The sequence below is a fragment of the Lichenostomus cassidix genome, chromosome 18 (assembly GCF_008360975.1).
Source record: "Lichenostomus cassidix isolate B80296 chromosome 18, HeHo_3.0, whole genome shotgun sequence".
NCBI classification, from domain to species: domain Eukaryota; kingdom Metazoa; phylum Chordata; class Aves; order Passeriformes; family Meliphagidae; genus Lichenostomus; species Lichenostomus cassidix.
In genome coordinates this window covers 8,260,103-8,272,647 of record NC_139498.1, presented here as the reverse complement: position 1 = coordinate 8,272,647, position 12,545 = coordinate 8,260,103, and the positions used below count along the sequence as shown (strand labels likewise).

Below are 12,545 nucleotides of genomic sequence, written 5' to 3'. Positions count from 1 at the left end.
CTGGGGCTTTTGCTTATCAAGAGAAACCCTCAAAACCAGCAAAACCTTATTTTTCCCTTCCCTGGGTTTGCAAGAACAACTTTTTGAGCTGTGGACTTGTGGTCTTGGCCACTCCATCAGTTATTCTTTCCATTGTAAGGAAGGCAGGAACTTCAAGGACATCTCTCCAGGAAGAGGAATGAAAGTGTTCTTTATTTTTGGGGTTGTCACGGGGAGCAGCAGCAAGTGCTGACTGCAGGGTGAGGTGTCACCTCTTGGCTTTGTATGAGGATGATTCACTTGTTTTCCTAATTAGATGTTTGCTTGGTGCTGCTGCTTAAGTTCCGTGATTGATTCGGGTTTTTAGCAGATGTTGTGACTGTGCTTTCCGAGGATGGGTGGTGTTAGCAGCGCGTGAGCAGCTGTTAATTGGTTAATTGGAGCCGAGCTGCCGGGAGGAGCTCTGCGCTGGGCTTTCCCCACGCGAGGGTGGTGCTGAGCTGCAGAGGAGCTTCTGTGTCCCGTTAGCTGAGCGAGGCAGAAAATGCAGATTATGGTCGTTGCTCAACTGGATCAGCTCGGCAGCTTTAGTCACTTGGGAAATAGATTTCTGTCACTCAATAGCTTTTCATTCTCGGTCTCCACTCTGCCTTGGCACCCACAGCTGCAGGCTCTGTGTCAGTAGGAGGCACATTCCTGTCGCCACTCAGTGTCAGATGCTCAGCTGTGAAGTTTCCACAGCTAAAATGAGCTTTTTATTTATGCACCTGTTCCTGCTTCCAGCTGAACTCGGTGCAATTCAGCTTCCAGTTTGCTTCAAGTGATTTGGTAGCTGGTGTCAGAGCAGGATTTATTTCCATAGCACTGCCTGCCTGTAAACATGCTTTGTACAAAATAAAGTTCCCTATTTTTCAGAGGCCAAGCACTTATTATATTTGCAGAAGGTAGGCTGTTATGTGAGTACAGTCTCACCTGCATTCTAAACTCTGTGGCCAGATTTTGGCCATTTCTGTTGTGCTGGGATGTGGTTAAGTAAACCTACTGTGACTACTGTGTGTGATGAAGTCTTACTGCTCCTGGGTAGTTCCTCATGTGTGTTAACATATTGTGTCAGTGCACAAAGCATCCATGGTCACTGCCCAGGAGACAGAGTTAAGGTGCTTTTCCAGAGACAGGATCAGGGGATGTGGAAAGCAGAGATGCCTGTGAGGAAAGTGACTGGAAAGGTCTAGCACAGACTGCTGTGGGGATATCAGCTGTAAGTCTTTCCCTGCTCTTGTCCAGCTTTGAGATGGATTGTGCCCTGCCCAGGGCAGGGGGTGGAATGAGATGATCTTCAAAGTCCCTTCCAACCAAACCATTCTATGATTCTGTTCATGAGGGGAGCATCTTGATGGGGCTTTTTTTTTCTCCTGTGGATTATCTCTGTCTCAGCAGTGTGTGGTTCTTGGCTAAATACCACTAAGTAGGAGACACAGCTGCAGTTTGGGCTGTTCATCCTTTGTGTTACCTCCTGGTTTCTGTGCTCAACAGGAGAATGGGCCAGAGGCAGTATTTGTGTTTTTACATGTTTTGTTATGTTGCTCCTTTACCTTGATTTACCTGATATCCATAGCTGATGGTACCTTATTAGATAAAGGGACAGTTTTGTGTTTACTGGGCACAAATTTGTGGAACCTACTGGTTACTTGTAATACTAATCTGAATTTCTCCTGAGATTCTCCAGGTGTGCTTTTAGTGCTTTATTGCTGCCATGGTCTCTGAGACAAAGAGGATACATTTCTTTCTGCTGAAATTGTTTTCAAACTGGCTGTTCTGATTTTTCCTTAGCATTCACCCACTATTTGTGCTGTACTGTTGGTACCTGACTAACTTTATGCTGGGCTACATTTTTCTGTTTGTTGGGGTTTTTTCTCCATTTGGGAAAACTTACGCTGTTGCCTTCTGAACACTTCCTGCTTCCAGTACTGTCTTTGCCAGTTCTCTGTCAGAGACCCCAGACATTTAACAATTGTCTGAGGTAACCCTGTAGTTTTGCCAAGTCTGGACTCTCCAACACCAGCCTTTCCAAAAGGACAAGGGCTGTGCTGATGTTTGCAGCTGGAAAAGGAACAAATCTCTTCTGAAATCAGAATCTTTGCAGAATGTTGTAGGAAGGAAGCTCTCAGTAGCCAGGTTTGTCCTGGAGTATTGAATTTCTCCTTTGAGTTTATCCCTTCCTAGCTCTTCCCTACTTTCAGCTTTCTCTTGCAGCCCACCTGAGACATGGATGGGGTAAAATGGGGGTAAAATATCCAGTAAAATGAAGTGCTTACAAAATTCCTGGCAAAACTTCTCCAGTCGGCTTGGTCATTGCTATTAGTTGCTTTTGGTCAGAACAGACTGATGCTTTTGTCCACCATGGGTGAATTGATTGATTTCTTTCCAGGAATTTTGTGTTCTAATGCCTAAATAGTCCTTGAAGTGACACTCAGTTCAGCAGCACTGAGTGTATTGGCAGATGTCAGAAAACACACTCAGCCCATCTCTCCTGTGGCTTTATATCTGTATGTGGATCTTCCTCAGAACAGTGCCAAATGTAACATCCCAAGGTCTCTGGTGGCTCAGAACTGATCTTATTTCTTCTTCTTGCCTGAAGATTGTTGTCAAACAGACTTACAAGAACTTTCATATATTCTTCACCTGGAACTCTTGCTGCTGACTTGTTAATCCCAAGAGCTTTTAAAATTTAATGTTAGCTTTCTTAGCAGTGAATTTTAGGAGACCTTTCTATCCTATATATCCAAGCTGTGTGCTTCAAGAGTGACTTAAAGAGAGATATTGTGCAAAGTCTCATTTAAAAACCTGTCCTTCAAGTGGTTGAAGTGTTTTCAGTGGCTTTTTCCTCTCTGTGTTGCAGGGTGCACTCCTAGGAAGTGTGGAAGAGGTGTGACTGATGCTGTAATCACAAGGGAAGAAGCTGAAAGAATTCGTAGGTAATTTTTCTTTTAGCTCTAGCTTTTAAAAGCACTGACTTTAATGGAAATGTGCCAGTCTGAGGTGCAGCAGAAAGCCAGGATGGGTGAGCAGGATGGGTTAGACTGGTTAAAGCAGGGAAGTTTTGTTATTAAAGCCATTTTTGCTGTAGTGGGGGCAGTTCTTCCACACAGAATCTGCCTGGCTTTGAGGGGCATGAGCACTTCACAGAAAGAAAGGAAAATGAATTGAATAAGTTTTAAGGTATTTTCACTTGGCCTCCATTTGGCCTTTAAAAGCAGAAGAAAACAATGTAAGCCTTACTGCAGTTGTGTCTCTGTCTGGGTAATCACCAGCTGGGCTGACCCTGTAGGAACACTAAATGGGGAGTTCTGATCAGAGACTAGAGGAACTGTCACATTGTGCAGTTAAAGAGGTTATCAGCCTCCCTGAGTGGGATTGCCCTTGCTGATCATGGGTGTGGGGTGTCAGTAATGCTGGAAGTGCTGTGCAGCTCAGGAGCTCATTGTTCACTCTGATTCAGATTCACTTGGGCTCCTGACTGTGGCACAGCTCTGCATTCTACACATTTATCTGTGCTGCTCCTAAGAATAAAGATCTGGGGAGGGTTTTGTGTTTAATCTTACTTGGCCAGAATGTATTTGAAAGACAAGGTTTTTAGGGTATTTTTGGGATTTGTGGAAGGGAGCTGCAAGCTCAGAATTGTTCTGCAACACAAATGCTTTATTTTCATGACAGGCTGTAAGGTTCAGTTTCAAATAAATGGGAGCTTCTGTTAAGTCAATTGGGTTATATCTGATGCATCAAATACCACTTAGTGAGGAGTTAGGAGGTGTAAATAAGGACATTAAAGGACAAAGTAATCAGACTTCAGTTCTCATCTGAGATTATTGTTTTGCCTGCAGAATAGCAGAGAGGGGACTGTCCTTGGGAGGATCTGATGGAGGGGTGAGCAGTGTCCTGTTACTTTCTACATTCTTTTACTGCCAAGGCAAGATTATAAATGCATTTTTTGGGGCTGAGGTGAGGAGATGGAGATTTTTTCTTCCATTCGGACTTGGAAAAAAATTGATTTGGAAAGTTATTTCCCATTGATACTTCTGCTAGCAGTGTAACTCCTGACTTCTTCAATACAGTTGCCATTTCCTTATATTCAATTTAGTTATTTCTGGCACCTCTCTTGAACTGAATTAGTCTTCATCTGGAAACAGTTGCTATAGCAGAACTACAAAAGTTTGACTTCTGAAAGTAAATCACAGTGGTTCAGAGCATCATGTAAAGATTGGTTTTGTGTAGTGACAAAAAAGCCATGTAATGTCTTAAGTAGACCTTGGAATAATATTCTTTAAAATGAAAGCAATTCCACTTCTCTTTAATGAGCACATTTATTTTAATTTCTTTCCCCCATCTTTGTTTTCAGAATGTCTTTGTTTCCTGAGTATTTGTAAACACAGCCAATTCTTTAGGCATCTGCTGAATTAGGGTATATATTAGCAAAAAAAGGAGAAGGGTTTCAGTGGGAAAAAACAAGACTTTATTTTCCTTGTGATTGCTGAGAAAGATCTGTGAAAAATATAAACTGAGAAACTTAAGCAGTGCTGCCCATCTCAAACAATGTGTTTAAAAGATTTAACATTCTGTGTTCAGTTCTGTTGGGATCCCTTGGATTTTCTTTCCAGTTCTCTGGTTGCATAATTTGCCACTTCCCCTGGATTGCTCTCCAGTTGGGACCTCCAGCCTGGCTCCTGTCATTGGGGCTCTGTTGTGGGTTTCCTCTCTGCTTTTGGGACTTATGTGGGATTTTTCATTGCACTCCCACAAAGAGGAGTTAGAATGGCAAAGTTTAACACACAGAGCTTGGATTTGGAGCACAGAAGAATTTTGTCCAGCTCAGGGTCAGGGAACTGGGGAAACTGAGGCAGAGAAGGCTTGGAAGGCTTTGCTGCTCAAAGCCCAGAGCTGGGCAGGAGTGCTGAGCTGGCATAGTTGGACAGCATGCCATAGTGACAGACAAATAGAAATGTTATTTTGGAAGCTTCATTGTGCCTTTTTCTTTTTTTTTTTCAAAGGGGAGGGAAATGAGGGAGAAGGGAAAATGATTCTCTTGCTGCAATAAAATCTGTTAAAAATCCGATGTCCGTGGAGAGATCTGGGCTCTGAGCCAGGCCTTCTCACATGTCTCATCATCTGTAAATGTGAGGAAGTTCTTTGTGCTGTTAATCCTTAGGGAAAGCTTCAAGAAGAAATTGTAATGTGTGGAAGCTTTACCCAAAATAAAGGATAAAAACTGAAAAATGTTAGAAACAAGAGCTGACCAGTGTTTGTGGGAAACTGTAGAGTCATGGAATGGATCATAGAATGATTTGGGTGGGAAAGGACCTTGAGGATCATCCAGTCCCTCCTGCCACAGGCAGGGACACCCTCCACTACCCCAGGTTGCTCCAAACCCTGTCCAACCTGGCTTTGGACACTTGCAGGGATCCAGGGGCAGCCACAGCTTTTCTGGGCAACTGTGGCCCTCCCCACCCTCCCAGGGAAGAATCATGTTTAGGAGAAGCTTTAAATACACTCTCCTTATGTAGTTTCTTTTATACCTCTTCCTCCTGTGCTGCCATTTCCATCTTTCTTTCCCCATGTGTCAGCCTGTATTCCTGATGTCACTCAGTGGTGCTATCCTGGCTCTCAGACACCATTAGGTCCTGCTGGATGTGAGCTGATGGGCTTTAGATGAAACTGTCTGTCTTCATTTGAGCCTTTCATCTTTTCCAGTCTCTCACCCTCAGAGCATACAGACTGGTTCAAGCCTTACTTCATCCAGCTGTGTCTGTATGCTCCCAAGCTTCAAGCCACTTGGAGTAGGTCTGGCTTGTTGCTTTTATAATTCTGTCCAATTATGTCTGCTGGAAGACTAATTTTTCCTTTAAAACACCTCAAGCTCACTGTTGCTGTTTAATTATTTTGAATTCTTTCTTTGTACAAGTTCTCTCCATTGTTCCAAATAAAACTTGTACAGGTTTCTGCTGGGGTGCAGACTGCATTTTCATTGCCTTGGGTTTCCACTTAACCCCTTTGTAAGCAACACATCTGGGGTTTTTGTCTGGGGTTTTTTTGCCTGTCATACTTGCTATATTTTGAATTCTCAGAAGTGGATTTGTGTCTATGTATCTAGATATGATTTATTAATTTAAAGATCCAAACTTGCAGTTTGTGACTTTGTCAATTCTCTCCTCCCTCTGTTTGCTGTTTTTCCCTGGAGTACTGGAGCATAGCACCAAAACTTATTTCTCATTCTATCCTTTTATGTTGAGAAAGTCTTGACAAACATCTAAATTATTGAGGCTTCCCGGGAGTCATACCCCAGTTGTCATTCTGAGCTTTCTTATCTTCCTTGGTAACTTTTCTTGGGTTTATATTTATTTATGCAGACACACATGGAGTGAGGCTAGAGGGGCCATTGTAATCTTCTGGTCCAACTTCCAGCAGAATCCAAACAGGAATATCTTCTCCACCAGAAGGCTGCTTTCCCTTGTACATCTGTCTCTGTAAAGTCATTTTATACTCTGTTCCTTATTCACAGAATGGGAGTTGCATTGGTTGTCTTGATGTTTGCCTCAGCTTAGGTTTTTTCTCCTTCATATAGATAATAACATTTCCCTTTTCAACTTTCTATGATTTTATAATTCTCCCCTCCCTAATACTTTCCTGCAGGTCACCCCTGCTTGTGTGAGCACTTCAGTCCTGACTCATTCACTCACATCTTGCAGGTGCTGCCATCACAGCAACCTTCTGGTGTAAATGAGACAACTCACCTCCTATCAGACCTGTTGGCATTTATTTCAAAGCTCCAGGAAAGAAATCCCTTGGTGAGCCAGTCAGCTGCAGTCTGTGTTCTCCCTTCCAGCAGAACTGGCAGTAGGCACCCAGGCCTCTCTTTGCAGGGGAAAATTAAAATGTTTAGTCACTGGGAGAAGCAAACAGTGTGATGCCAAACAAGGTGTTCTGGTGTGAGCCTTCCAACCCAGTGGTTCTGCAGACTTTATCCCTTGATATTTTCAGCCCTCCCAGCCAAAATCTGGAGTCCTCAAAATGCTGCCATCTCTGCTTTTTCCAGGGCGGACATAAAGCCTGTGCAGAACACTTGTCCTATTTTATACCTCTACTGCAGGTTGTGTGGTTTCTTCCTTGCTAATTAGCCTCCTGATAGTGTGTAGGGAACACAATTCAGGGGTGAAAGATGTACTTGGCAGCATCCTCCACCTTCCTTACAGCTCTGTGTTGGTGCGATTATCTTGGTTGAGCTCCAGGAAGCTGGAGAGGAGCTGGTGGTGTTCAGTCTCTGCTGGTGTAAATTTGTGCTGGACTCTGCAGCCAAATACTGCATTTAACTTCCCCAGCAGTAACCTGAACCTCCCCCAGGCTGGCTGATGTGTAACTCAGCCTGGGTACACTCGTGTCTCCTCATTAATCAGTGTAATTGGAAAAGGCATTTATTTCTGTAAGAGCAGACCCTGTCTGTGTGCTGTGATTCAGGTAGGGGAGTGTGTTTGAAGGTGGGATTGTTCTGCAGAGTGTGTGCAGGGCTGCTGCAGTGACACCACCATGGGTGTGCCCAGGACTTGGTGACCATGTGGGACCTCCATTCTCTTCCCTCTTCTCAGCTGCAGTCTGTGAGAATTCCCTCAGGAGCAGTTTGGGAGGGTTTGGAAGCTACCAGCTCCTCTCTAGACAAGTGAGGATCTTCTCTAGAAGTGAGGTTTTTTCATTTTTATTCTTTGGGTAGTGTGTTTGCTGCTTTCTGTAAAACTATCATGTAAAACCTTTTACAGTCTGGAGGAAATGGTGTAGATGTGAACAGGTATTTAATGTTTGGCAATCCGTTTTAGTGAGGAACAGAGGCAAGGCCTGTCAGGCTTTCCAAGATGGGAAAATTGATCCTTTTTGCCATATGCTTAGAAGTGCTGGGTACTTGCATATTCTTCTTGAATTCTTTTAGTAGCAAGAAGGTGGAGAATATGGGACTAAAAGTACTGAGGGTCCAAAAGAACATATATTTGTGCTTTTTATTTTTTTAAGGGAGTTCTATTTCAGTTCTATAGAAAGTTCTGTAAATCAGGATATGGATGTAGTTCTGTCAAACAGTCTCTCAGACATAGGGGTGTAGATATGTGTTTGCTGTCTTCAGACAAGCTTTGTAGACCTTTCAGCCTGGGAACACTGCCCTGAACTGCAGGCTGGCCTTGATCACAGAGGGGGACTTGAAGTAACCAAGGTTTTATTCTCAGGGTCAGAAATGATACTGAAAATGTTTAATATTCTGAAATGACAGAGGCCACAATAAATGTGTTTCGGTTTCTTTCCCAGGTAGCTGTTAAACAAAGAGCTCTGTGCTCAAGTGTAAGCAAGTCCCTGTCTTGGCATTCAGTTGTTTCCCCCTGTCTGAAACAACCCTGAGGAATAGTCTTTCTTTTTCAAATTGCCTCTTCAGCCTTTATCTGGCTTTTCTAGGGTTTATATTGTAGCTATTGCCTTCTCAGCTATGAATAACTACAATTCTTGTGGGTGTCTTCTATTGATTCATTATTTTGGCTCTTGCTAACTAATCATCTGGAGCTTGGGGAGTGAGAAGAAATTTGTAAGTTTGAAAAGCATATGGAAACAGTTAGAAAAGTAATTTGTTTTTAAATTAAATTCATCTTCTCAGCTGTGTTGTGCTGCTTCTTATCATCTACTTTAATATGGTCACAAACATATTTTTGAAGCTACACAGAAGCAATTTTACTTCTTCTAGCTGTAGTTTAGATTTTGGTACAAAACCAGAAACCAATAAATAAAATTATTTTGCTTCTGAAGCTGGAGTAAAGCTTATTACAAGAGCTGCTCTTGCATGAGTGTGAGATTACCTGTTTTTGTAGCAGTCCTCTGAAGCTTTTGCAGAACTGTGGGAAAGGGAGATCTGAAAAGCTCATGCTGTGTCCACTTGAATAACTTGTTACTTTATGTATTTTTCAAGGGGTAAATAAGATTATTTGAGTAGGTTTATTTTAAAAAGGATGTTATTATCACTTGTAATAAAAGATGTTAGTGGGGTTCCCTGATTCAGCTCTGGAGCTCAAGGCAATCGAGGCTGCAGAGATTTTCTAAGGGACTGTTAGGAGTGTCTTCCTCTGTCACAAGTGTTATTACTGCTGAGATTTTGTTAGAATAATGTGAATGGTCTGTGGTGCATCAAAAGAATGCCAAATTGCAAGAGGAGTGCCCAGATATTGTACCTCAGAGATGTCAATACTTTGGTGCCAGTCAGGTTAATTAACTGTTGCTATTTGGTATTTCCAGTGTAAAAGAAAACCAGGCTTCTATTAGACAGTCATGTTTTAAGATATTTTTTACTGATGCAAAACAAACAAGTATTTTGTGGGCAGCAAGAGATGTACAATACTGTAGTTTTTTCAATTTATAGAAACAATTTATAGTCCTGAGAGATAGCTCTCTGTCCTGGTAAATCTGAATATTAATGTTTTCAGTTTGTTGGGAGCTCAGTGGAAGTGTTTGGCTAGAGTTGGATGAAGAAATGGAGTGAATTTTCCTATGTGAAAAACTTTTCACTCTGTGGTTTTCTTTTACAGCAGCTTAGAAATTGAGGAAAAGAAAGTTTGGCTCTAGTAAGCCTTAGAATTCTAATTGTTCTGTTAAACAGACATTTTTTATGTCTGTATTAAATACGAGAAATATACAGGAACTCATGGTGAAGGAGAAGTTTTAATAACAAATGCTGGGCAAGATAAATATTAGTGCTGCTACTTGAGCACTTCACAAATACTGGAAAATGAGTCATCTTTGTGTGCAAGGGAGATGTCCAAGAAGGGATCCTGGAGCCCAGGGTTTTGCCCTGAGCCCATGGGGGGAAGACTCTGGCAAATACTGTCAAGTTTGAATCTCAGGAGTAGCAGTCCTTTGCTTTTTTCATAGTACCTTAATATCTCTGCATCTCTACAGGGATCTGGGGGGGGTTTGTAGTTGTAAAATGAATGTTTTATTGTGAACTCAAAGGCTGGAAACTACTGTTTTTACTTGGGAGGCTGTGGAAAGTGGGAGCCAACTTGGGACAGTTATTAAAGGTCATAGTTAAATAATGATAAATCCTTTTCATGCTCATTTCCCCTTCTTTTTTTTGTTTCCTTTTCCAGGCATCAATTCTGGACTTGCACTCTGGAGCTCTTTCCCTGGGGAAGCATTTTGTTAATCTGTACAGGTAAAATGGGGCTGTGGCTTCTGCCTGCTGTCTTCCCACACCTTCCCCACACTGCCTCTTCAGTGTCTCGAGCCCCTGGGATGGGATTAGTGAGGAGAAAATGTGGAAGTTGGTTGGATTCACCAGCTTCCATGGCCAGATAAAGAGCTTTCCTGGCATGAAAATGCATCTTTTATTGACCTGGGCTCTTTGAAAGCTGCCGTTATTTTTATTTTTGTGTTCTTGCACCAGTAAATCATAGTATTTTTTCACAGTTATAGTCTAGTTTGTCAGCAGTGGAAGAAATCAAATAGCCTGAACCCTTAAAAACTTGAATCCATGTGCTTATTTCATGATGTGGGAGGGGATTTTTTAATGCCTGAGGAATTCCATTACCAGTTGCAGCATTTCAATCCTTTAATCTTTTAACATTTGATCTTTTAGCATTGCTTTTGGACATCACGCTCAAAAGCATTTATAAGATTTCTTTTGTTTTGTGTTCTCACTTTTTTTTTGTGGGTAAAGTGTGGGTGGGGCTGAGAAGGCATCTTCTTGTTGCTTAGTCTGATTCAGCAATTCCTGTTTTAGACTGTTGTTCAATTTTTCAGGTACTTTGGGGACAAAATTCAAGACATCTTCACAGAAGAGGATTTTGCATTGTACCGGTAAAGATTTTCAATAATTGCTGAATGAACCACAAACCAGAACTTTTATGTTTTTGAGTTTTTTGTAGAGTGCAGGTCAGGAGGGGATTGCCCTTTGCATTCCTACAGTGGATTTTACAGCTCCAAATAGTAACCTCTGAGAACTAAGATGACTTGAAGAGAAACAGAAGGACCTTTTGGTAGCTGATGAACAACTTCAGCTGCTCTGAGCTGCATCAGCCACATCAGGACAGTTTTATGGTGTGAAATTCTTGGGGTGCTGGCAGCACCACACATTTCCCTTCCTGCCCAAGGGGTTCCTGCCAGCAAGGAGAGCTGCTCATCTGAGCTCTGGGGGGATCTGCTGGAACGTGAGAGCTGGAATGGAAAATCCTTCATCACTGCCTCCTCTTTCACACATCAGCCAAGGGCTTGTGTGAGATGGTAGAGACAATTCTGTGCTGTTATTGCATCAGGAGCTTGGGGGTTTTTTTGAGGCAGAGCGTAGCAAAACATTAAAAATGGTAAAGCAGGAAATGGAAGGACTTCAGATTACTCATGTTCTGGCTGGAGAAGCAGCCAGAGGATGAGATAGCTCTGTACTGTAACAGCTCTGGCATCTGATGCTCTCAGCTTTCCTGCAGCCCTGCTCATCCACTTAACAAACACAACAAACCTAACGAGTTCCATGTGGCAGTGAAGGTGTGTGGCCAAAGCTGAGGAACAAGTATTCTTTGTTGACTAGACACAATAATTCTTTAGTTATGCATTTCAGCTGGTTTCTCCTCATTTAAAATGTTCCTGATCTGAACATTTTAACTCCTTTTTTGGTCTTTTTTCCTTGTGTGAAGGATTCTGACTTCCCTCTAGTGGTGGAAGGAGTGTTAAGTAGCCAATTGGGTTCATGTGTTTTATTAAATAGTAATTAATATAATCCTAAAATATTAATCACTTTAAGCTTATTTCTATTCAACAACTGGTTTTAGATACCATGGTCTTTATAGATGAACTTCCTTAAAATCTTTTTATTTCTGACCCCAAAATTGCAAAAATTAGATGATTCCTTGATTATAACATAACTTTGAATAAAGAAAATGTATAATTTCTGTTTCACATGAACAGAAGCATTCAATTTTTCAATAATTTTATAAATTTATGCTGTGAGATGAGACAGCTGCTAGGGAATGTCAATATTCCATTGGGATTTCATGCCATTATAGGGGATGTTTCAGTCTGCTGGATATGAAGCTAATACAAAATATATTGTTAAATGCTTCTGTTCTTATTAATGGCAGTACTTTAACATGAACTGCAGTACTTTATGGCCTTAATGAATGATTTGATGCTATTCTTGGGAGCATTTATCTTCATTACTTTCCCTTACCTACCAAGGTCACTTTAAAAATACACTCTTGAGAGAAATAACTGAATGTAATTCATGTCTAAGTATTACTGATTGCAACAATAACATATCTGAGTAGGCATCCTGAGCCAGGAGGCTGATTTCTAAACTGTCTCTGTCAAAATTAGATTGCTTCAGAATCAATTATGGTTTCTAGGCTGAGGCTTTAACCACCATCTGCCAAGCACATTACAGCAATTCCTCTTGTTTCACGTAATAAATGAAATGTTTATTCCGAAGGGAGACCTTTAATCGGGATGCTTGGTGTAAGGGGTGACTTGAGCAGAAAACAGAACAATGAGAGATTTATTTCCAA

General features: G+C 41.7%; 1 protein-coding gene across 3 annotated transcripts in view; it reads left to right on the top strand.

Moving 5' to 3' along the window:
- The window catches only part of OGFOD3 (2-oxoglutarate and iron dependent oxygenase domain containing 3), a 42,820-nt gene that overhangs the window by 2,413 nt on the left and 27,862 nt on the right, over positions 1 to 12,545 (top strand). For all 3 annotated transcript variants that reach the window (XR_014855626.1, XM_085077916.1, XM_085077915.1), the window contains exons 3-6: positions 2,879 to 2,954; positions 3,861 to 3,903; positions 10,140 to 10,204; positions 10,792 to 10,848. Coding sequence is in view for 2 of the 3 variants with exons in the window: in XM_085077916.1 (XP_084934042.1) it covers positions 2,879 to 2,954; positions 3,861 to 3,903; positions 10,140 to 10,204; positions 10,792 to 10,848 (241 nt within the window). In the remaining variant the exon portion in view is untranslated. The remainder of the gene's footprint in view (positions 1 to 2,878; positions 2,955 to 3,860; positions 3,904 to 10,139; positions 10,205 to 10,791; positions 10,849 to 12,545) is intronic.